The 27,060-nt window shown below is 36.5% G+C and overlaps 1 protein-coding gene across 2 annotated transcripts in view; it reads left to right on the forward strand.

The window, feature by feature from the left end:
* Window positions 1–27,060, forward strand: part of LOC150084464 (cell adhesion molecule Dscam1-like) — a 616,978-nt gene that overhangs the window by 435,166 nt on the left and 154,752 nt on the right. For both annotated transcript variants that reach the window (XM_090376089.1, XM_090376090.1), the window contains exons 13-14: window positions 18,214–18,362; window positions 26,629–26,760. In XM_090376089.1, the coding sequence (XP_090232215.1) occupies window positions 18,214–18,362; window positions 26,629–26,760 (281 nt within the window). The remainder of the gene's footprint in view (window positions 1–18,213; window positions 18,363–26,628; window positions 26,761–27,060) is intronic.

The raw sequence follows: 27,060 nt of genomic DNA on the forward strand, positions 1-27,060 counted from the left end.
ATTTATTGTAGAATTATGGTTAAATCTATTGAAGGTGATACAAGGATTATATTGTAATAGAGAGAGAGAGAGAGAGAGAGAGAGAGAGAGAGAGAGAGAGAGAGAGAGAGAGAGAGAGAGAAAATTTTGAGCAAATTTGAACAGATGTTTCATAACCGAAAAAGTCAGCGACGGTCACCAATGCATCAAATATAAGTTAGAGCAGTTTCTTCTTTCTTTATTTAAAGCACAAAGTGGTAGTTAAAGTAGATTGGCAGGGATGAAGGAGACAAAACGAGTAGTAGATATTAAATTTCTGAAGATTAATTTCAGCTGAATGATTGATCGCTGAATTATAACCATCCCCATCCGTAATAGACTACGCTGCAGCATAGCTCGCATTATGTTTGAGACTCAAGCAATATGAGTCTATGGATCCATCGTGCATGGTGCCCACTATCCAGGCAGGTGGGCGTGGTTGCCTAATATGGGCATGTTTTGCTGGCAAGAACAAGAACCCCAGGTGCGTATGGATCACCGTTTCACTAGTGAGGTCTCCCGGCAACTCTTAGGAGATTATATGTATGTTGCATGTAGAAAAAGAATGTACCCTGCCTTGTTGCATTTTTCCTAGACAGAAACGGTGGCCACGTGGATAGCACAGTTGATAGAATTGCTGTCCCCCCCTAAACTAGGTGGAAAAAACCTGAGTTCGAATCCCGCCGATGACAGGAGGAATTTTTATGGGTCTTTTTCACAACGTGGCTCAGTTATATGTATAATAACTTTATTGCAATCAGTTAAATTTCTACATGCATGCATGCTGATGCAATTACCTATAACAGCAAAAATGCTAGGGGTTTAACATAGAAGGAACTGAAATAGGAAAAAAAAATTAAAAAAAAAGTAAGTTGTAAACACGTGAAAACAGTTATTATTTTTTTTTTTACCACAATAGCGACGCAACATACTGATCAAGAAAAAACTATGACAATCACTCGGCTGAAGACTAGAGCTGCTCCCTGTTGATGCGTCTTCTTTAGACTTTGCCCTCAATGAATTTCTTGTAGTCAACATCCATCTATTGTACGTTTTGGAGCATCTATTGGCAGGAATCCGTCGCCCTTCTTGAGCCTCTACGCTGTGGACTATAAAGAAGGGAGGACTCTTAAAGGTTTCGGGAGGATTTTCCAATTATGCATTTGCCAAAAACTTGGCGTATTATTTCATCCGCTATCATTTTAATGGTGATGAGTAAACGGAGGATCAAGATCCGTTCTGAGACGGTTTCCCGTGATGGTAGCATGGTTTTTTCTCCCAGAAAATCGAGTTTTTCGCCCAGCAAAACAGAAAATCGACCTCAGAACACGCAGTTTACAGACAGTAGAAAAGAGCAATATGGCCTTAGTCGCTGATGCTTCTAGAAAACCCAACTACAACTACAGAAACGAGATCTTCCAAGACGATAATGCGCTGTGTCATGTGCACTGTGCACGAGTGGTTCGAGAAATACAGTCAAAATATAATCCACCTTGATTGGCCTCCAAATTTATTCAATTTCTTATTCAATAAAGTTGAACGCCTCTAGGATGTTTTTTAACAGGAAGTGAGGCTTATTGGACGCAACCGTCATCTGTTACGACACTGTGGAACACTTTACAGGCAGCATGGCTGCATTCGGATTTGTTAATCATTGTATATGAAGAGAAATTGTTCTAAAGAATTGAAACGGGAGGAATAATTGAAGTTGAGGAAAAGCTCGGAGTTGGAAGCTCAACTCCACTAGATTTCTGGCTGCCTCAAGGGTTCTGATAAGGTGTGAAGAAAGTCAAGATTATCTTTTTATGTGATAGCAGAGTGAGTCAACACATGAAGAGGCGATGATTAATCGAATTCATCTTTTTGAACAGAATTTTTGTGTTGAAAGCCGCATAAAATAACGTTACGCTAGATGTTGTTGTAGTAGGGTTTTAGGAGCATCTGTGACTAATCACAGATGCTCCTAAAAGGCCGTATTGCACACTAAGGCCGTATTGCACCGTGTATATTGGGTGTAAATTTCGTTTGTTCTGTGGTCGATTTTCTGTTTTCTAGACGAAAACACTCGAGTTTCCGGTTGAAAAAACCATGCTACTGTGGCCTGAGATCGACTGACTCTGCCGCTTTGTGAAAATGACCCATAAAAATTCCTCACGTCATCGACTGGACTCGAATTCAGGTCTCTTATACCCGGTGTGGAGTGACGGCGATCCTACCAACGAGGGAGTTATGTTGGAATCATAGCGCTAAAGTCCTTGTGTCCTCTGAAATCTCAGCGAAGTCATGTCTTCTACTGTATGCTATTACAATGCCTTTCTGCCCTTGGGACCAAGAGAACTTTCTCTTGTGTGGCAGTGAGCTGCAGCCAGAAAGATCCGCTTTTCAGGCTTTCTGAAATGTAAAATTCGGATCAGTTCTTGATTTTCAGTAATCCTTTCCCTAAAATAACTAGAGTGTAAACTACGTAACTTAAGTGATTTATAAAGTTGTACCTGGTCTGATGTTGAACGTTGACCAGATCAGGCATTTAAGCAAACTAAACAGATCTATTCGTAGGTTAATCTAGACAACGTTACATCACCTTACACTTAAAAAGTTGTACTCATACCTTCATGTATTGCATAACCATTTACAATTACATTTTGACACCATTATCTCCTGAAGAGGGATGACTCTAACGTATTTTGACCTTAATTCTGAACTTTGAGTGCGAGAGACATGGACAGTCAAACTAAACAGTGTAACTTGTTTTAGACTGGATAGAACTGCCTTTGGTATCACGTTCTGTTTAATAATTTCGTTCCAGTCGCTAAGCCGTCGTGGGTAGTAGAGTTGGTTAGATTCACCGTTCTGCTCACACTGGGTTCCTGTTGTTATTGGGTTTTAGGAACATCGGCGACTAAGGCAGTGCCGCTCTGTGTATAGTGTCTGTAAATTTCGTGTGTTCTGAGGTCGATTAGAAAATTGACGGGATTCGAACTGAGGTCTTTTTCTTCCGGTATGGGGAGGACGGCGATCGCACCAACTCCCCACACCGGGTGGAAAAGACCTGAGTTTGAGTTCTATCGATGAGTAAGGAATTTTTATAGGCCTTTCTCACAACGTGACTGAGTTAACTGTTCACAGGCAAGAGAAAAGGTTTTTCTCCCGGAAACTCGAGTTTTTCATCCAGCAAACAAAATCGACCAGAGAACATACGCAATTTACAGATAGTATAAACGGAGTAATATGGCCTTAGTTCGCTTATGCTCCTAAAACTCTACTACAACAGTAATAATAAATCAAAGAAATGAAATACCAATAAATAAAAAAGCTTTATATCTGGATTGGTGGGTTGGTTTGTCCATATTTCGTTAAAAAGTGCTTCGTGAAAATAACAAGTGCCACACTTTGTAACCAATGATATATAACATTGACAATTTCAAATAAAATTACGGGACATATTTGCTGACGATTCAGAAGGATTAAACATAGGGTTCGCCGTATACATTCAACCCAACTTACTGCTTTCTTTTCCATTTGCATCATCACCGACATTCATTCTGCTATATTCTTTGACATAGAAATAGTTCCAGTGAACTTACCGAAATTTTAGTTCAACTCCGGTCTTCCTTTTCGACTTCTTTGACAACGATTTCGGACTGTAAAAAGTTGATTTGCCTCTACTCAGTAGAGGCAATTATGCGGCCGCGTGAAATCTGATTGTGCATGACAAATTGCTAGGATGCTTCCATTTAAGGTATAGTAGTGCCATAGTATCACTCGATGAGGAATTGGTAAATACCTTCTTAAAACCTGCGCTCCTGAAATTACTCCTTTTCTTTGCTGCCTTTTTCGCTTTCTTATTCCAAAGGTGTTTTTCCTTCTGCTAGGATTTGCTCATATCCAACCAGTTCCTAAAAAGGTTGACAAAACCCTCCCGTCCAGTTATCGTCCCATTACAATTACTTCTACTCTTTTTGAAGTAATGGAGAAATCAATTAACCGCCAACTCTTAAACCACCTAGAAACCTTACATGTGATCAATGATCGCTAGTATGGATTCTGGCTTATGTTACCCATTTATGGACAAAAAATTCAATAGAAAATTTCGGTGAAACACAAGCAGTTGCTTTTGACATCTCAAAGGCTTTCGATCGTGTTTGGCATAAAGGTCTTCTAGGCAAGCTTCCATCTTATGGTTTGCCAACTGTTTTTTGTAATTAGTTATCCAGTATCTTTTATCGCTCACTGAGGGTGCTGGTAGATGGGTCTCTGTCTTCTAACTTCTCCACTACTGCTGGTGACCCCCAATGTTAAGTTCTTTTCCCCACTCTTTTCCTCTTGTATATTAATGACCTTATTCCATTGACTGGAAATCCTATCCATAGTTTTTCCGATGATAGCACATTACATTCCACTTTCCATTTTGAGAAACCTTGCTCTGCTCAATCAGCTTCAACTTTTCGAATATCCGCTACCAATTCCTTAAATGCCGATGTCCATGTAATTCTCCAGTGGCAAAGACAACTTGGTTGATTTCAATCCTTATAAAACTCAGTCCTCTCTTATATCTCGTAAAAAGGATTCTTCTCCTCCTATGCTTATCTTTGGTGACACTTCGATTTCTAGGCAAGTTGATGTATCTCTTTTGGCACAAGCATATTGTAAATATTACTTGCTCTGCATCTGAAAAACTTGGTTTTCTCTTTCGCTCTCGGAGTTCAAACAGCTGTTCACTCTGTACAAATCGCAAATCCGCTCTACCATGGAATACTGTTCCCATATCTGTGGCGGTGCCACCAAACCTCTCTCAGGCTTCTAGATTCCATTCAGAAGAAGGCAGTTAGGTTAATTAATGATTCATCTCTAACAGTCTCTCCACTCGCTGTCTCATAGACGTACTGTTTCTGCTGCATGCCCTTTCTACAAAGTATTCAAAGTATTTTTGTTTACTGCAGCCTCCAGGGTTTCCCCTATTGCCGCAATGATTCTTGTAGGTTTTTTTAAGCCGGCGAGTGTGTGTATGGGGAGGTTTTTGTTTGAGTGTTTGTTTTGTTGAGTGTTGTATGCCGGCACCTGGAGACTTTGCAGCCAGGAGGCAAGAACAGATATATCTTGCGTCCTGACTCCCGTCCCTAGCCACGTGGAGGCGCTCCAGGGAGTCTGGTTTTCACAAAAGGAGGTTCTTGAACCTCTATATGTTTATACAATAATATTAAAATAGAGATAAATATAGCAATAAAAGAGTAAATCATCAAGTGTGGATAGAGTTGGTTTAGTTGAGTGGGGATCAATTAATGGAGTGAATGTTTCTAGTGTGTTTTACATACAATATGGTAATAATTTAAAATAAGTTAAGTTTCGTCAGGAGATTAAAACATAGCGTGTGGATGAATTTAGATTTAGTTAAGGGGAGCAGTAAAGTAGTGGGTGTTTCTAGTGAGTTTAGCATGTTCAATGTTTAGGTTGTCCAATGATCTATACCAAATATTGGCCCTTGTAGGGGCCCATCCTGCCAGAAGAGGGCACGGCGTAACAATCAATTCCATGCACCTGCGGCAGCCACGACGGAGCCGCGGCGACAGACACAAACCAGTGCACCACAACCGCGGCACCCCCGGAGCCACAGCAAACCTGAACAAAAGTGAACACTTCTAAGTTAGTAATTACTACAATTTTACAGTTGACAATATAAATACTTGGCAAAACAGCCACTGTCGCAACAACACTACGGCCGAAGACACAACCAGTGTCCTTAACCACAGCGCTACCGCAACAGCAACTTAACAGTTCTAAGGTAGTTAAGAATATCTTATAATTATCATAGCTATACAGTTCACAGTTATCTTTGCTCGTCCTACAGGTTTTAATTTCATCTTGAGGGGAAGCACCGCATTCAAGACACACATTCTTGCAGGACTCAATCCTGTCCTAGAGTGTGTGGAGATGAGTTCATTGTGTGTTTTGCGAGTAGAAGGACGGACAAGCCAGTGTGGCAGGGTAGTTAACGGGAAACATGATTATTGCCAGTGGCTTCGACCCAGTCCTGTAGGGCTATAACCAAGTGAAATTCTCGATTGCTCAGCTTCTCGTAGATCTCGGTCCTGTCCTATGAAGGTAGGGTCCTCACTAATAAATAATAATAAAAAAAAAAAAAAAAAAAAAACGCACATACTGAAGACACTATGTGGCCTATGACATCGACCCAGTTCTTTAGGGCATGTTCAGTGTTAGTCACTAATTTCAAGGAAGCTACATCACAGTTATGTGTGCTCCGCTGCTCCTAAGCTGTGGGATGTCTTGTTCTTGAGTCCTTACTTTTGCTTCTTATTCAGTTCAGTATAATTGTGCTTCCGTTCTGCGTTACTTCCTATTTTCTTGTTCTGTTGAGTCCCTTCCACTTCATTCCTTCTTTTCATTTTCCCATTTACCTACTGTCTCTCTGTGCTTCCTGCTGGAGGGCCGCCCTTCGCCTGAATAATTTTCCTGCAAAAGCTGAAAGAAGTTTGAGCGATTCTGCCCCAGCTATCAGTTGTGGGAATTCTCCAGCGTTAGTTACGTTAGTCCCCAATAGCAGGGGATGTCTCAGATCTGTGTAGAGGTAACAGTCAAGTATGAGGTGTTTCACTGTTTCTTCTTCGCCGCATTGACAAAGGGGGGAGAGAGTTAGGCCTAATTTGTGGAGTTTGGAGTTGAGACTACCATGTCCTGTGATTAGAAAAGTAGTATGCATGCTTGGTGTCCACCAGTTCCTGGATTTGTCTCGCAGATATATTTGTGGGAAGAAGGTGAAGGTGTCTCTTCCCTTAGTTGTTGTTTGCCAGATATCCTGCCATTTTGTGCCTATGTCCCTATAAATTCTTGCTTTGTTTTCTTTTATACTTTGGTTGGTGTCGTTGGCAATTCCTCCCAGCGTAGCCTGTATGCCTAGCCGTTGGTTGTGTGCCAGGTAGTGGTAGATTACATCAAAGTATACGGGTGGTCTCCCGCACAGTACCTGGAGGGCCTCAGTAGAAATTGTCCTGCATGCTCTGCAGGTTGCCAGGAGAAAGACTCTTTGTGACTGCAATAAGTATTTTTTGCAAGCCGAGTTCAGTGCTCTGTAACCCCAGGCCCCGGCTCCATAGCAGACAATGGGAATGTACAAGCAGGAGTAGTATAGGCTTAGTGTGGAGGATTTAATTCCCCATATGGCTTTTGTGATGTTAATGAGCCATCCTGCTATTTTCCTGATTGATTTGACGATATGCCTGATGTGTGGCAGAAAGGATAGCTTGTCATCTATCCAGATGCCCAGGTATTTATGCTGACGCACTAGTTCAATTCTTTGACCTTCTAATTTAATATTTGGTGGTCTATTGAGGTCGAGGTGGCCTTTGAGAAGGATTTGCTTGGTCTTTGGTATTGATATTATCAACTTATGCGTATTGCTCCATGTGTAAAGTTCCTGCAGGATTGTGTTTGTTTTATCCTCGAGTTCCTTGCGTGAGTTTCCTGGGATTACCAGGGCGAGATCGTCCGCGTATGCGATGGGTATAATCTCTCCATGTGGTAGATTTAGCCACCCGTCCAGCACCATATTCCAGCACAGGGGTCCCAGGACTGAACCCTGCGGGCATCCTCTTGTTATCTTTCGCATAACTGAGCAACAGCCCGAGGAGACTACTGCGCGCCGGTCTTGAAAGTAACTGTCCATAAGCTTGTAGATTGGAGCTGATACCCCAGCCTCTCGGAATCTCGCAAGGGCACTCGGCCACCATAGTGTATCGAATGCCCCTTTGAAGTCCACGAAGAGGCCGAGGACATATTTGTGGTTATAATTTTTAATTGTTGTTAGCATAAGGTTAATTGCATCTGTGGTGCACTTGTGTGGAGTGAAGCCTAGTTGCCCGTTTAAATTTAGTGCCTTTGAGTTATAGTAGTTTCTGAGTCTTTGGGCCAGGAGTTTTTCCAGCACTTTCCCAAGGAAGGGTAACAGTGCTATTGGTCGATATGACGTGGCCTGGTTTGTCGGTTTTTCTGGGGACTTTAATATAATTTTCAGGTTGGCTGTTTTCCAAGCTGTAGGGAAGGTGCCAGCTACAAGACAGGAGTTATAAAGGTTTCTCAGCATATCTGGGCAGGTTTTCCATACCCTTTTTATTATGGAGACCTCAATCAGGTCTATTCCAGGGCTTTTACCATCCTTTAAAGATGTGATCGCAGCTTCTATTTCCTGTTCTGAAAACGGTGCCTCTTCTGCCACTGCAGTATATGTCAGGTGCTGAATCCTAATGTTTGTCTGTTCCAGGTTTTCTGGTACAGTTATATCTTGGTATATAATTTCATCTAATATGGTGTCCATAGTTGCACTCCAGGAGAGTGTTTCCGTTGTGTCAGGCTTTACTATTGATGCTAATGGGGTTGTTGGATGTAGCTTATTGATAAGTAGTTTGTACGGTAAGCTCCAAGGATCTTTTCCCAGTGTTCTTTGAATTAGTCTGTCCCATGCTAGTTTTTTCTCCTTTTGAATGTTATTGAAATAATTGTTCCTAGCTGTTTTGTACGTTTCATATAGAGTGGCCAGTTCCGCTTGATTGTGGTTGTTTCTTTTTGCCTTTTGGAATTCCTTCCTAGCCTTTCTTAGTTCCCTCCTTAGTGTTGCAAGTGCTGGGGTCCACCAGGGGACTGTTCTGGGCTTCATTTGTTTGAGTGGGAAGGTTTTGTTAGCCGCCTCTTTAATAGTATCTGTGATATTCTGCTGGAGCTTGTTCACATCCCCATTTTGTTGTTCCAGTTGCTCCCTGGTAAGATCTATTAGATTCCTGTCAAAGTGTTCCCAGTTTGCGTTTTTAGTTTTGTACCTTGGGGTGTCGTTAGTTCCTGCGGAAGGTTGGTGTTGTAGGCAATGTGGCTATCGTGAAGGTAATGGGGTTGTGCCCTTTCTACAGATAATTCCATGGACACTGTTCTTCTGAATTGGCTTCTACAATTCCCGCTCTCTCTTTCAAAACAGTTCGGGTACGCCGTCACCAGCCAACATCCATTTACTGTCCAACTTAAAACTTACAGAACAACTTTTCATATTCCTCGTTTATTCATTCAAATGACGGTTTCTGGAACAACCTTCCTTCATACGTATTTCCTGAAAATTACAGTCTACAGAAGTTCAAGTCCAATGTCAACAAATATCTTCTTTCGTCTTCTCAACCTCCAAACCAAGCACGGTATTAAGTACTATAGGTTCTAATACCTCTCGTGTTTGGGGTTTTCATTAAAAAAAAAAAAAACATACGGGACATTTTTCACAACAACTGCATATTGTAATAGTTGAAGTTTACGATTTTTGTTAGCAAAGAAAGAAAGTAATACCATCTACATCTAAGAATGGAAGAGGAAAAATTTTACCTAGTTAGGTTAAAAACATTATATTTAATGTCATTGGCTATTTTGATATGGACGTACAAAATGGAGTTCCAATCTTACCAATTAAACAGGCAACAGAGCGCACAAGAGTCTCCAGGGAATTTTCGTAAACAAGCATTTAAAAAAAGGAGGAAAGGGAAACATAACAAGAATCCCACTTGTAAATCTCAAAAAAGCAAATTAAAACAAAATTAAAATAAAACAAAAAAGCAAATTATACCTTCCGTAGACAAATTCGATTGAGAAGTTATAAGGCGAACTTTCCAAGACTTGACATAAATGAGAAAAGAGTTCCAGCAGTACCTAAATTAATTTCAGTTTTGAAAGAGAAAATATAATTTTACTTTTAAAACAGAATCTCTTTGAAGACGTTTTCATGAAATCGGATCTTCTTGGAAAAAATCTCAAAGCAAAAGGATACTCTTAATAGAGAAAACAAACAAGAAATTATACTTAAAAGGAAACGATATTTGCGACAAATAATGTGACTTTGAAGAGAAAGTAGACCTGTCGTTTATATTGGAATTTCGATCGATACCAATTTAACATTAAGTAAATGCTCCAAGTCAAAATGGTAGTTGCTTCTATCATTGAGAAAATGCTTCAAAACGACTTGGGTTTTCTTCAGATGGAGAAATTGGATTTATTAATAATTCAAATTTAATGAACAGAGGAAACATAGCCGGGATGATCATGGTCAGATGGAAATCGGTACCGTTTTAAAAAAATGAGCAACAGTTTATCAAAATAAACTGTTACCCAATTTACCTAAAAAGTCTGCCGCAGTTATAGACAATTAAACAAATTTCCTAATTCAGAAAACAGGAAATATTGATTGTATTTTCCTGAATAATATTGCTTTCATAGAAGATCTTAGAAAGTTTAACTTTTAGATTTGGTAAAACACTGTTTTCAAAATAAAATATATAAATTTGATTTCATGCTTGAACAGAAAGGATTCCTAGTTTTAAGACTGCAGCTGTACTTCGGCGATATTAATACCATTGAATATGAATGGACAGATTAATATATATATGTTCGAAATTTTAATATTACTCTGGGTATATATCTGTGGATAGATTGCTAGGATATTCGTGGACTAACTTATCGGCGAAGAAACTTGAAAAAATATCTTGCTCATATATCGAATTTCGATGAAGAATATTGGAGAAAAGATGCCGTGAGTTGTGCCACCCGCCAATAATACCAATTTGACAACAGTGATGAAGATACAACTTGTAGTTCAGACGAAACAACGATTTTTGAACTTTATTAGTCCTGAGGATGAAATGGATGAATAGAAAAAAAAAATTAAGTCATTTTATTGACGCCTTTGAAAGTAATGCGGTTTCGCGTGGGTGAGAAATTTAGTGTTCTAAACTTGAGAGGTAGACTGAAATTTTGTTAAATATATAATAGTATTAAAATGTCTACTTCATGCTGAATCAGTAATATATTCATTCATATATAAGTACAGTTTCGAAACAGTTTAAAATATTCGTACGGTTAACGCTTTTATAGCAATTCGATCATGCTCACATGAATTCAGGGTCATTGCACGCGGTTGGACATTACTTGATGTACTGGCTCTAGTGAATTCTTTTCGTCACCCCTCCTCTGCTCTGTTCATCACCTTTTAAATGGTTGATATTATTTTGGTTTGTTCATTAAGATGGATCCATTCTCGGGATACAAACATTTAATTGCTGCTTTAATTTATGAAATTTATTAGGTGACAGTTAGTTTTCATATGATGGCGTTTTGTTCTTATAACTATATGTTTTATTCCTTTACAAGGCATTTCTGGTAGTATTCTAAAAGCTAATGGAGAGCACTCCACAGGAAGTCAAGAGGCTCATGTTGCATACATTGGCCAAGCGAAGTTGCCCATATTTTGACATGTATGTCGGAGTTTTCGAAGCCTTTTTATGTGAACTTTGTATCAAAGTTTACTTATAACTAATGATAAAAATATAGAAAGTTAAGACAACGAATTTTACAATTTAAAATGGCGCATATGTTCTTCATAATTAGAATGATGTATACTTATTGAAAAAAATGAAGAATATTGGCGAAATTCCTTCGAAGCCAAGAATTTTCATAGTAATTTACTTGGGAACAAGAGATAGTTGGTTCCATAAAAAATTACTAGCCAGATAACTTAGAAACTTGCCACATGGTAATATCATATCACTCAACGCATTCGATAAACTTGACAGTTCACGAGCTAGTGAATGAGCCGTGCCTTTCCACCCAACAATTTTCTTCCTTCCCAGTGAAACGTTCCAACATTTTGAATGTAATTTGTCCGACAAAGTGTCTATCTACTCGTTTACTTTACGCTGTTCAAACCTTCTTAATTTAATTCTTAACATTAATCTTAACTTCAGATTCGCTTTGAGATTAGTAAAAGCAATAATTTCTTATTTAATGCTTTTCGCACCACATTCGCTAGCGGATAAGCATATTAGAGGATAACCAAGGAGGAATTATATTTCAGTGAGGGTAGTAGCCTAATCTAGTTTTTATAAACTGCACATTCGCGACTAATCGTGATGTATTTTACTTGTTTTAACATGCTAGAAACTAATGAAGTCGATTACAATTAATACTGTCCTTGGTTATATGACGTAGATATAGTCAGTTTTCTTATGTGTATATTTGCTGCAATATTTATGAGGAAAGTTTAGCTTTTTTCCATTTCGATCTTGTCACAAATGAATTTAGCGAAATATCTAGCCCACTGTCCTTAAGAGGAAAAGAAATCTATTAAATAAGCCGATGTTAAGCTTTCTCTTATGGTCTTATGGTAAAAACACAAATATATTTCATATTTGTATTACTAGTGCCGTTCGATCATCACAGATAATTGAACCTGCATAAAAGTAAAAAAAAAAATAATAAATAAATGATTAGATATTAAATAAAAATATACATTTTATGAAATGAGTGAACTGTCTGTTTGCAGTTGCTAAAAGAGTGAATATGCCACTACCAAAGTGAATTACTTATTATTGTCATCATGCTTCAGTGGTTTTGTCGTAAGGCTAATGTACGACCTGTCACAGAAATAATTAATCGCGAAGTTTTTCGATAAAATAGACCTGTCATGAATTGACTTAACTAGAAGTCGCCTCAAGAAGCCAGTTCATATTAAGACTGCATTGGTTTTGCTCAAGAGGCTAACAAGGTAGTTTTCGAGTTAATACAACGCAGCCCATAGAATTCATTCAAGGAGATGCATTATAAAGCAGTATAAATCCATTTGCAGAAAATAATTGAAACAATTTTGATGGGAACTGTACACTGGCTTCTTATATATTCAAATCAGTGAAAATTTTAAGCTGTAGGAAATAACACTTTGGCAGAAGTTTGGCAGAATATTAATAAGAATTAAAGTGTGGGATGTCTCTACTCTACTCTGAAGCCGTCGTTATGTTTGCAATATGTTTAACTGCTAGTTGAGGCATTTTGATCCCCTGACTGTTAGCGTCATATTAACCATGAATAAGCATAATGTACAAATATTTAGTGTGTAAAATCGGCTGGGTACAATCTGTGTATGCGACAAAACATTTTTTTGTTATCTGTTTGGTTTCCATTAACGATGGATAATTCGCGAGAATATTCCCAACTCACATTACCAGTTTGTTTCACTTACAAATAACTTTCGAAAACCGGCTCTCTCTAACGGAAAACTACACTTTCAGCAAATTTCACTGTGCATATATTATAGAAAGACATTAATGGCTTATACTAAATAAATATTTGAATGAACTAAGAAATGATCATGATGCATTTATCCTACATATTTTGACATAAGGAAGATACTAAACAGAAGTATAGAGAACACCGAAACAGACGGAAAATCAGAGGGTTCAAGGATATGAAAGGCTGCTCCCCGCCTCAATCCCCACACAAAAAACTTCCTGGGGCCCAAGGTATATTCTTTATGTCGGATAATGAAATTAAACAAAATAACAAAATAAATAAATAAACAATAACAATACTCTAAAATAATATTCAGATGGCCTATTGAAATCTTTAACAATGCTACTTTTACTTTAAGGTATTAAAATATTAAGACGTGAACTTGAAAAATTGCCATCCAACAATTTGTTGAACTAATGATATTGAGCTGTAAAGAATTTCAGTAGTCATTTTGCAGAAATGGACTCAATGCGTATACGTTTTTTTGATAATTCCTGTTACTTCGGCCAAAGTGGAGAATCTGGCTGTGATCTCCAATGAGCATATTGTGCGATTATCCACATGGCCGGATGTTAAAAACAAGCGTCACCAACTATGATACTTGTTAACTGTTTGCAGTTACAGTTAATATGTACTCGCCCCTTCAGAGGCCATAGCGGAACTTCGTTTAAATTCTTCCCATTTTTAATAATTATCCTAGTGATGGATGACTAAAGTCATTCATCAGTTGGGTAATTATTTTCTTTGACTTTTCTACACATTATGTATATAGGGACTGTTTTAAAGTTGCGTAGCGCGATTTTAGACTTTTTAACAGTACCCCACTTAATAACAACTTTTATCTTCTGCTCCATTATTACATAAAATAATCTAATTCAAATCGCATTATTTTTTATTGAAAAATCTCATGAAACCGGCCGCAGAATGGTTACGTAACAGTATTACGGATGGCGGGGGAGTCTCCCGCCATCTTTAAAGCATCACAGCAGTTTAACTGATCCCTCCTCGCGTTACGTAATCAGCAAATGATCATTAGTTCTCTCACTTTAAGTTGTGGATAGATATTGGCGGTCAGCGTTTTATTTTTGCAGTAGGGCTGATAGTTAGTTTCAGTGTCCATGATAAGCCTCTGAAAGTTCTGTATATTGTTGACAGCGGCCATCTCAGGAACGTCTATGGTGCATTTGCAACTGTAAAATGGCCAGGCTCGTGTGACCCAAGCGATTTTGAAAGTGGAATGAAAATACCACTATAAATAGTGATAGTATTATGCGGAGTTAATATAAAATCTCTCAAGTTTCACGGAAGCTTAGACAATTAACGAGAAATGAATGGACTCACTGTACACAGTTCAATTCTCTAAACACAGGAAACCAGCTGTACGCAGTGAAAAATGAATAACAGCACAAAAAGAATCTTAACTAAAATTCTTGTTATTGGCTTTGTTTATTACATACTCCACTATTGGATTTCACCTCGAGGCAATGTCGGTCCCAGAATTTTCTAAAGGTGGGCTAAAGTAGTGTTTGGCGAATGATTAAGCTTTAATCATAATACAGCAGTCCACAGTGTTTTGATTATAGTGGGGCTCCCCCCTAACTGGGACGCCACAGTCTTGGGTAAAGAACACATAAAACTGTGCTTATATCAATAACAGTATTTTACAATACAAAACAAGGTTTTGTATTGTAATTTACAAAACAAAACAAGCATACACACCACAATAAAATTTACACCAGTACAACACCAAACAAGGTCTTGGCAGTTCTTCCTTTTTGCTGTTATTAGGGCAGCCAGTTTTCTTCTGAGAGCATCAGGAACTGAAGCTGGTAACTTGTGATATCATTTCCATATCATGAAAAACTGTATCAGTTACGTTACTGAAAATATTACAAAATTGTTTGTACAACTGTTTTATGACTTCGTCATCATAATTAACTAGACTAGTCGAATTTGACTTCCTTTTAGAAACTGATGCTGCGATTAGTACTCGTTACAGTATTCTTAACACATAGCATTCCAATCGAAATGGCCGTGTATCCTTTCCTTAACCACATATTCCATGACCTTTCCCACCACTTAAATCAAACTCATCGGTTTATAGTTGTGCATCTGTTTGTAGGTGATGTGCAACTATAAACCGATGCACCTCATTTGTGGAATCGTGAGGCAGAGGAATGGGCCCAGAGTCGATTTATGATCTCATTAACAATCTCATACGGCTAGTGCACTCACCTGCAGTTTTTTTAAAGGATATATATACCACCATCCCTGGAGCCTTACCTTCAGTTAACCTGAGTTACTTTTCTGATAGAAACTTCTCCGAAATTGCTATATCATTTAGAAGTCTGACTCCTTTTCATTTTTTCTATGGTTTGAACTTACAATTATAAATATTGTTGAAAAGTATTTGTTTAACTCGTCTTCCATTTATGCTGATGGCTTTATTTTGTTCGTCCCTTCCATTATTGTTTATTCTTTTTTGTATTCACCTACAAAAAGAATCGTATTTTAGCTCTTTGCTAGTGATTTCTCGTATTCAGTTTACGCCTGCTTTACTCCATCTAAAATTTTATCATATATATATATATATATATATTTCTAATATTCATATAAAGTGATGTCTTTTGATGCTCTTTAACTGGTCCATCTTTTTTTCTTTTGCTCAGTTAACCCCTGACCTTTCTTGTTATATATGTTGACATTTGCCGTTTGTGGAATTTCTCTAGTGGAGCTAATGCGTTAGTGAGTGCCATGATAAATCATTTGAATACTTCCCATACTGAATGCGTAATTAGTAACGTATGGTGTTTTCTCTCTCTCACTTTTTCTTTTTCAGTTCATAGAATCCAAGAAATACCGCAGTCCATTATAGACTGCTCACTGGGAACTGAAGCACACACTTTTCCGTTGACCACAGAAATTTCTTTGAGCGCTAATCATTTTATAACATCATCGTGGACAGTACCTGCATTGTTAATTTTTGCGTGCAAAATTCTGATCTGTTATAAAAACTAGATGTAGAATATTAGAGCTCGTTATACGTTCTCTCGCATGTTGGAATAAATAACAGTCACCTAATTGGTCCAAAAATTGTTTTCAAATGAAGTATTGCCATTCTACGATTTCGAGCAGATAAAAGATAGGTTGAAGTCGTCCATAATGAGGCAGTCATACTTGCTTGCCCATTTCAGTTGCTTAAAGAGGTGTTTGTCGTACCCCTCAAAATAGTTTGTTCTTAATCTTGAACAAGCCATCTCGCGTCACAAAGACTCAGCGCCCACCTGAACTTTATATCTAATTCTGCAAACAGTTCGATCCTTTTCAGAGATCTTTTGATAAGACGCATGACCCCTCCGTACTTTCGACCTCCTTTATTTCCCTGAATACATTATATTCACCATAATATAATGATATTCATCTCCTAACTCTAGATGGCTGATATGGTGTCTCCGATACTATATCAGCCTTGTATAACCTAATTGACAGCCGAAATTTGTTTAATTTATTTGCAGTATTCGTAGAATTGTTATTTAGGCAATTTTTTTTTTTAAATTTTGTTTCTTTATGCGGATAGTTTGAAGAATGGTCATAGACAGTTAGTTTCGTTGACCGCGACACATTACCTATTGATGCTTAAACACAATTTTTTCTGTGCTATGCGACTGTTGATGGTTTTTCAGACCATTTCAGAGTCACTTTCTATGCATAAAGAAAATACAGAGCTCCACTACGAACACTTATGTACTCACTAAATTACGAGTACGGGATTTTGCACATATTCAATTGTCCTACCTGACGAAAACACTAGTATAGTGTTTTTGTCAGGTAGGAAACTTATACTAGTGTGTTATATAAATCTGAGTGATCAGCGCTGTTATATAACTTAAAAAAACAAAGGCATGCGATTACCCTGGGCGGATTCCTTCCTTCTGGAATTGGTTCCAAATTAAAGCCAGCAAATTTACATTCACATTTTGTGTTTTGGACGTTGACCACTTTGAGTAGTATAAATTGTAACCGAGACAAAAACAGGCAACCGATCAATAACACAAGGCAAATTCAGCATCTGCATATTTGATTACACTTAGAAGTGGTCCAATAACATTATATAGTTGATCTTTCTTTTATGGTTGATGTTTCGGCCAATCGTTAGTTGTACAATCATAAACACAGTTTTGTGGGCTTGATTAATTATGTATACGAATATCTCTATAGGTCAAAGGTTCCCATAGTGCGTGCGCATTTTTTTCTAAGAGTTGGAGGGAAGGGCGCGCTGCTTTATTTCAATATTTGAGATTAAATGTATTGATGTGTATATTAATTTATAAAGTATCTGTGCTCATAGTTAATTTTTCCGTTTTATGAAGTTTTAAGGAGGTGTATAAGGTATAAAATTTGGGACGCTCTGCTCTAGGTGATTTTCTTTAAGTGCTTTTAGAATTGTAAGGTTAATTTGACATTCGTGATCACAATAAAATCTCCTTTAGTAAAATAGCAATTATACAAATATATAATGCAAGAATTTCAACAGTGTTGCACGAAGTTCGATATCAATTTACTGGTTTTATGATCTGATAAAGCTGTTTCTTGAAACGAGATTTACGTAATTAACATGATGAAATAAGCAAATTTCGGCATCTGTAAACGTTCGTGTGGTCGTTGTTTCTATTAGAATTTTGCTAATTGTCGATAAGACTCACATTTTTATTTGTTTTATTTTCCTTACCTTAAATTTGAATTAGTCTATATATTCCCTCACAAACTGAAAAATAAAATCGCCCGAAATACCTGTCTAATGAAGACCATACTTTTGCACGCACTAATCGAATGTAGGTGCCAGCCCAAATTCATTTGTTATGTGAAAAGTAGCAAAAAAATTTGCAAACTTTTCTAGCGCAGTTTTCTAAGTCATAAATAAATTGAGCAGACCATAAACTCTGGAATATTTAACTACCGGAACGTTTTAACGAAAATATTATTAATAACCAGTATGCCGTAACCCGGGTAAATTAAAAATATATTTTAGAGTATACAAAATTAAAACTATTATAAGAATTTATATTTAAAAGCATAAAGAACCACTTTGTATTATAGGTATGTGATATCAAACGAAGATTCCCAAGATGGAAAAATTTCAAAGGTCACAATTAATGAAGTAGAAAGGAGTGATTCATCTTTGTTTTCATGTCTGGCCCGCAACAGTTATGGAGAAGACATCATGACAATTCAGCTAACAGTCCAAGGTAAGCTTTGAATTCTTCGGTAATCATCCCATACTGTAGTAACAACAATAAATACTTTAGAAAACAATTTTATAATAAATTTTAATGTGAATCAGAATAACCATAATGTTGATTTAATAGCTTCCCTGTAAAGAAAATATTTCTGAGTTCAGTTTATTCTGTTCTTCATTTAGTTGTGAAATGTTCATTTTAAACCTTTGGCTGCCTATTGAATCTTAAGGGATTTAAGCATGAGGCCAAAAACTCCTCAGCGATTATCTTAGCCTAGAAATTGCATATCATTAAACTTAAGAAAGCTAGATGACCGTGTGCTATGTAAATCTGCGCATCCTTTAACGCACTTTGGTGAGGAGAATAGTGATTACACTTTGTAAGCCTATCTGTTTTTAAAATGAAGATGTAAATTTTCTTCAGTACTATGTGTTTGCTATTTTTAGCTCAGCGTGTCAGAGCTGAAATTTTCATTTAATATCGAGATTAATCTTGGTAAATTGATCCTTTTGGTCAATTTTCTGTGGGGTTGGGAGAATATTTTGAATTATTTATGATAAAAAAAAAAAAGTTTAACTGCAGCCATTATCAACCCACTGCAGGATGGAAGCCTCCTCAACAATTCACGTTGAGGGAAATGGACCATAATCTTCCACGCTGGTCCAGTGCGGGATGGCAGATCGATCGTATTTAGCAGTCAGGGGCTTGAACCCCGGTCTACTCAAGGAGCGTGTGTTACTGTACTCCCGCTCCTGACCACTAGGCTACGGAATTGTGAACACTGTTAATTAGCATTAATACCTTTTTGTCAATTTTCACGTTTAAACAAAAGCAGAATCATAAAACCCATCCAGAACATATGTAGTACTTTTCTAACTCATTATTATTATCCGGTGGTTGTTCCTCATGCGCTATCCCGTGGACAACCTTTGGCATTTTTAAGTAAAGATTCGCCAAAAACATTAACCATTTTATTAATTGCAGGTGCAAAGTAATGAATACCTATTCTCTAACCTTTTGTTGTTAGCATTCACGAGCTAATCCAATGTAGGTGCAGTAATTCACATTCATTACTTTTGCACCTGCAATTAATAAAATGGTTAATATTTTTGGCGAATCTTTACTTAAAAATGCCAAAGGCTGTCCAAGGGATAGCTCATGAGGAACAACCACCGGATAATAATAATGAGAATGAGTTAGAAAAGTACTACATACATTTTGGATGGGTTTTTTGATTCTGTTTTTGTTTAAACGTGAAAATTGGGAAAAAGGTATTAACGCTAATTAACAGTGTTCACAAATCACCGCATTCTTCGCCAGATACATAAACTTCAAATCGCTTTTTTTCTGTTTTTTTTTTTTTTTTTTTTCAAATGTGAATATTGAAATTCGCAGTTTTTACCTTACAGTCGTCAAGTTGGAAAAATCTGCATTCCTCTACACCTCTGTAAGGTTCTAGGTTACGATTGCAGTAGACTTACTGGGACGACATTGTTTTCTGGTTACATTTTTGAGAGTTAATGGCAATGCGATGCCATTGAAGACTCGATTTTGACTGAAAAGAGGCTTTGTAACATACATGGATAGCTCGTGTAATAGAGTAGAAAAACGTTATGGAATCTTCTACTGAAATATGAGACCTTCAAAATGTTAGCATTTTGACTACTAAGTAATTAAGATAATGGCCTTTACATTTGATATGCAATTAATACAGGTCTTTAGATTACCCACCAATCTTTATGGTTCCTTACTATCCAGCGCTGTGTTTGGTCAAAGTGATGTCGCAAATTAATAACTAGTGTTTCTTCCACGGTAAGTATTAATAAATTTATTCCAATATCCCAAGCATACTGTTGGTATGTTTAGAATTGAATGTATTCGAATTTGTCTTCTATTCGTTTGCAAAAAAATCGTGGCCCATATGATTCAAATACTTTTACACGTATGTGAATCTAAGAGAACGACACACTAAGGCAATCTATGTTAAGAGCACATAAATATTTAAAGCCGGTACCTTATTTCTGTAGTACGATCTTTTTAAATTGCCCTGTTATGTTGAGCACAGTGTCAGCTCAATTATTTAAGTTAATGGACCGTATTTGTGACTTTATTTCTGCACCAGTTTATAAAATGATTTTCGCTGTGTCCATTGTCAACAGTAAAAGTCAGCCGTCAGAAAACTGTGAGATGTCCAGAGAAATTGCTACAAGGAAAAAAATTCAAACAGAGAAGAATAGCTCTAAAAAACGAGAAATTATACTTGCAATTTTCATTACATTCCTAATAATACCATACGTCATCAATCTGAAATTTGAAGAGGAAGAAAAGAGACTTAAAAGTAAATGTCAAACATTAAATAAACAATAACTTGAAATTAGTCAATTATGTTTGCTAATTTTCACTTTATTCCTAATTATGCATACGCTACTCATTTAAGTTTTAGTTGATGTTTTTTCTTGTATTTTTGTTTCTAGCCCTTTCTCGATAGGCAAGGAATACCTTTAGGAAAATTCGCATTTGCAATAAAAATATTTCTAATAATATGTGAGTTACATGCTTTATAATTAGAATCTTCTTAAGTATTTTCACTTGAAAATCTAAAAAATGGTATAGAATTCCAAGAATATTTTCATTCTAATTTTAAAGCGCATTCTTTTTCTAGTATTAGCGATTGTCCCGTGTGCATTCCTGGCTCAAAGCAATCTCCGCTTCTTGAAAGATTTAAGAGATCGTAAATATCAATAAAGGAAACCGCGTTGGAACATGATATTGACTGCTAAATATTTTATCTCCTGTAAAGAAAGTAGAATAAAATTCTTGTGACATGTAAAGGTGGATTTGGCAGCAATAACAGCGGGGAAAGCGCGCTTGCCAAATGACAGTAATTTTATATCTAAAGGCACACTAGAATGACATAAAATTCCCAGAGGAAATAAATGCGTAGTAAATATTTCAATTAAAAGTATACGATTTCAGAACGGACATGACATGAAATTTAATTTAAAAAAAAGGATTGGTAAAATAGTGATGGATTGTAGTGTATTTTTGCCTTTTTATATAAGAAAGATAAAGTCACACTATCCAATTAGACAGGCCACAGATATTTTGTTTGCTAATGAGCTTTCTCCTCTATACATAGTAATCCCGCAATTTCGTTTCTCTCTCTCTCTCTCACCCCCAATTGTAAGTAAATGCCGAGAAGTTCGTGTTGTGCATTTTAATTTAATGTTGAATCTGGATATGATATTTACTTTCGGAATATTTTTTATGCAGTTCAAGGATTTAGTTTTTAAGAATTTTATTAAATATTTTGCAATAAAAATCCATTAATCTCATTTTCGCTTTATGAACAACTGCCTAGACTATTCATTGAATACATCCACTCATTACAATATCAGTGTATATCCTCTTAGAATCAGGAATTAACGAATTATGATACCATACAAGATAGATGAGAAACACAAATTGTTTGATGTTATCCTCATTAGACTTCATTTTATTTAAATTACTCCTACATATAAAACGGAGTTAATTCACATGTGTGAAACAAATCAGTCTGATAGTCAGCTATTCTCCAGTGTGTTGTCTTCTACCCCCAGCAAACTGAATTCACTAGATAAATGTAGAAATGTGATGAAATAGAATACCAACTAACAACAGTGCTTTAGTTTAGAATATTTTACTTAAACTCAATACCTTAAAAAGAACGAGTCTTTTAAAGTATATAGTTTTTCTGTAGTAATGCAAAATGATATTTCTCTTTCCACCTTCTACTATCCAGTTTTCAGAGATTCTTCCCAATTTATTCCTTTTGCCTGTCATATGATATCCCGCAATGATTCAGTGTTATATGATCCTTACATGTAGTAGTTACACAAGTATGCAGCCATATCCTCCTTTGTTGTGCCGAAGATGTACTGCAGTTTCATCCTCTTCCTATTTCCTTTATGGGTAAATCTCTCTACCCGTTTCTTGTTTATTGTAACTAGGTTTTACTTTTGCATTCTGAGATATTTGATTTCCCTTTGCTCACTATTTTATTTTTGTCAATACATGGGTTTCCACTGCTGTTCTCTCTCTCTCTCTCTCTCTCTCTCTCTCTCTCTCTCTCTCTCTCTCTCTCTCTCTCTCTCTCTCTCTCTCTCTCTCTCTCTCTCTCTCTCTCACACACACACACACACACACTTTTATTTTTACCGTTTTGCAAGAGAACTGGTTATCATTTTCGTTCTCTGAATTTACCATAACTGTTTCTTCTGATACTACACTTTCCATATAATTTAAATTTTATTAATCTTTTTAGTGGATTCGTATTTAAGTTCGGGGTCATAATAGTCTAAATTTATTGACCATCAGGATTTACAAATTTGCCAAATTTTTGTGTCGTTGGATTTTTCGGAAACATGAGTTACGCACATAATGCGCTTCATCTCAATGTAAATCAGTATAAATCAGGTGCTCCTGGATGGAAGCTGTTAATTTGTTTTTATACAAATACCTATACATAATACAAGATACACATGTTAACCATTAATTTTATTACATATGAATCCGATTTTTTCTGAAACTATGACATTTTTCACTCTATTTAATTGCAGAAAGCGGTAAAAACAATGTTTTATCTATAGATGAACATACAGCACTGATTCTACTTGGTAGCACATCTAGACTACAGACTAGTTATTCGTAGTAGCAGCCACTTCAATTATAGAACACCAGTTTAAAGTAAAAACGACAAGTTTTCCTAGCCAGACGCGCAATATGGCCATGCTTACATTATTCTTTACAACCTGCTCATAGGTGAGATCCCCTTGAATGTTACTATGTTACTTCTGCGACACTACACCAGCAGTGCTACATTTTATACCTATCTACCCAAGGTTTAGAAGAGAACATCAAATAGCGTTTAAAGACCTTCTTCTAGTACATAAGACACTTTTACCACTTCAGACAATAAAAAAAAAATTGAACGTGTTCTTTTATCCAAGACTAGAGATAGAGATTTTGTTATAAAATATAATATTTGAATAGAGCAGAGTACAAGAAACCCTTAAAAGTAGATACCCAATTTATACACAAAATTACCCATAACTGAAATCCAGTGTAGTTCTTAACTATTTCAACTATCATCAAGTGTTAGATGCATTTTAGCCATAGCAGCTCTTGTTTCATTAACTCCCAAGGAAACAAACAACATTTATAGGTCACATTTGTTAAATATCGCTAGTAACAATATTTAATTATTGTTATAACATTAGTAGTGAGAAGAAGCGAAGAATTTTATAGAGTTATTTACCTACTTTGATAAGAGTGAAAGCCTTGATGGCATCCCTAATTTTATTATAAAATTTTGCAGTGCATACGTCATTGATTGTTTAGTGAAAATCATTACCAGGTGCATTTCCTGGACATTCCTTCCAAGAACAATGAGAAAATCTTCAGGATTTCTGATCCCTAAATAGGCTAGCAGTAAACTATACAAGCTGTTGATCAATTGCTGGTTCGTCAGTAATACAAAAAAAGTTATTCATAAAATCATTCTGCCATACTTTCAAATTACAACTTCGCTAATGGCCTTATCCATGCGATTTTTTTATTTAGACATCAAAGGTGCTTTCAACAACATAGACCCAACAAAGTTGTCTAGGTACAGAAAGTCATTTTCACATTGGCACAGTAGTAATCCCATGCTTACCGCCCTAAATAACAGATACCATCCCCCATCTATAAAGCAACGATGATATTCTCGTCTGAACCACAACAGGCAACCTTTAAAGTGGTGTCTTCTCGAGTAGTAGTAGAAGAAGAAGAAGAGAATCTTGATTGCAACAATAATAATAATACTAAGATATACAAACTACAGTTTATGTTGCAACCCAACCGTTACGGCCTCAGGCCAGGAGTTTACGTGTTTAGGAGTACAATATTTTCATCATACCTACAACCGCTCCCGCAAGAAAAAATCGAAATATGCTGGCATACGCCGATGATTTAAAGTTATTTATTAATTTAGAAGACAATAATGATATTCGCAGAGTTACCCATGATGCGAATATAGAAATGTACAGTATCTGAAAGAACCCATTCTTACTATCACCGCGAACGTATCTGTCTAAATAATCTTTGGTTGTTTCTGTACATTCAAGGGAATGTACAGAAACAACCAAACCACATAGAAATTGAAATTGCAGATATCTCTATTCCAGATGTCTGTGCTCGTGAAGACCTAGGAGTAGTATGGGACAAAAATCTTTCTTTTAAATCTCACTATTTTCAAGTTGCAAAAGAAAATGCGACGAGTAATGGTGAACAGGACTTTGATTGTAATTTCAAGATATCATGCCGAAGAAAATCTCCAAATTTTCCTAATCAGCGAAAATTATATGACTTAATCAGGGATTTAAGTTACAGCAAATATAACCTCAGATATTTACATGTTCTCTAAAAGAGTGGAATTTACCACTCTTTTAGAGAACATGTAACACACATAGGAAAAGGAAAAAAAAAAAAACTTTTGAAGTAATTTCTGATTCTGCAGGTCATTTCTGATTCGTTATAATACTGACCAGATCAAGTGCTGTCGTTTTTGAAGTAGTAGACAGTGATCACATTCGGGTAGGGCGGAGTCTGTTCGTTGACAGCTCAGCAAGAATTGTGAATGCTGTTTTTCTTGGCAAAGGGAATAAATTTCTATCGATTCCATTGGCTCCTTCAGTCCATATGAAGGAGGGCTATGAAAATCAGGTAGTTGTTGGAGGGGATCAATGAAAATAACTACAAATCGTATATCTGTGAAGATTTAAGGATGCTAGTTCATTCTTGAGTTACAAATTTGCTAAATAAAAATATTTCTTCCCCTATTTATGGTACAGTTGATCACTGGGCCACTTCTGTAAGAGAATACAATGATCAGTCAGACAAGAAATAAAGTCTAGTAAATAGAGTGCGATTAAACTTTCTTTGCTCCAAATACGCAAGGTTTTGCTGCCACAACGGCATAATATGGTCGAAGCACTGCTGAAGTGTGTTTTTAAATAATAAAAAAGTATGCTTTCAGGCACCTTTGCATTAGAAATGAGAGTAAGGATTCTTTCTCCCAGAAATCGAATTTTTACTCTCAACATTGCTGTCAAAAAATATATATAGATAGAGATAGAGAGAGAGAGAGAGAGAGAGAGAGAGAGAGAGAGAGCGCGTTGGAATAGCTTATTTTCCAAACCCCAATTTGCGTTATAATCCAAAAGCTTTAAAATGAAAATAAGAATTCACGGGGAATTGGAGACTGTATGTCAGATTAGACGGAGAACATCATAAAACGGTAGAATAATATATGCTTCTAATATCAGTGTAATGCCATGGTTCTAGTTTAGCATGAGGATCACTTTTATATCAATTGGACATGGGCCAAGGAATCGTACGTAAAATTAATTGCTACTCGCCACACTTTCTTCTATTAGAAAGAAATAGTTACTTCTGTAGTATATGAGGATTTCAGATTTATTTTGGAAACTAATGCGGAGGTGACAACTACAACAGATTTAGATAAGATACTGTAAGATGCTATTGAATTTAAATACTTTTCTAGATTGGATTCCTCAATATTTAAAAGAAGGAAAATTGCTCTTTGTGAGTTGGTATAAGTTGTGAAATAAAGTTTAAATTAATGGTAATTAATTTTTAGCATGAGTTGTGATGACAATATATAGTGGTGAATACCTCTCCACGCCTGGAATGGGTCCAATATTTTATAGGAATAGAGAGACAAATTTAGTCGTATTGAATTCATTTTGTTTTATACGATTTGCAGTCTTTTTTGCCCGTGAACTTCTAAATCGTAACAGCCACCACTGCCTACAGCAGGCTGTTTGCTCTCAGAAAGGGCTATATTAGTTCGTTGTCTCAATATATTTAGGTTTATCGTATTTTATTTCAGGGCTTTTTGTATAGAAATTGACAATGTTTAAAAACTGACACGGAAATCGGTTATGACGTGAAAATCAGTGAACATTGATTTTCACTTTATAGCCGACTACGCTGCCCATGGAGTTTGGCCAGCCATAAAAACGTTAAAAAATGATAGAGTGAATGTCACCTTTGTTGACTGTTGCTTTCCTTAAATAACCAAAAGAATATCTAGCTAAGGAAATTCTTCTCGACAAATCGCCTCAACGAATTTATACTATTTGTTATAGTTCTCGCCATTGTTAAATTGAAAAATCAAATGTGTTCTAATCCTCAAACAAAACCTGAGAAATTTCTCTTTATTTAACTGTAGATGTTCCAGACAGGCCTGAGAACGTCGAAGTCAGTGATATTAATAGCCGATCAGCCAGAATATCTTGGTCTCCACCATTCAATGGAAATTCGGCCGTTGTGGAGTACAGTGTTTATTGGAAAGAGGCAGATGGTAAGAATTTACTTTCATTGCAAGGTTTTTCTTTTTGCAAACTGATCATTTGTGATATTCAAAGTTTCATCTCACTCGGAATAAAATAACTGCTAGTTTCAAAATTTTTCTTAGAAGCCTACACTACAAAGAGACAATTTTAGCATAATTATTTAATTACTTAAACTGAAATTTATCAGACAAATGTATTTTGTGATTTCTTAGTACAGTCAATAATTCTCCACTAGGGAAAGACGGATATCCTTTGCTGCTCTGCTGCCTCAGAAAAGTAGTCACTAGAATGAATGAGATGTTCATATT

Source organism: Mastigoproctus giganteus, chromosome 6, assembly GCF_048544385.1.
Source record: "Mastigoproctus giganteus isolate SK-2022 chromosome 6, ASM4854438v1, whole genome shotgun sequence".
NCBI classification, from domain to species: Eukaryota; Metazoa; Arthropoda; class Arachnida; order Uropygi; family Thelyphonidae; genus Mastigoproctus; species Mastigoproctus giganteus.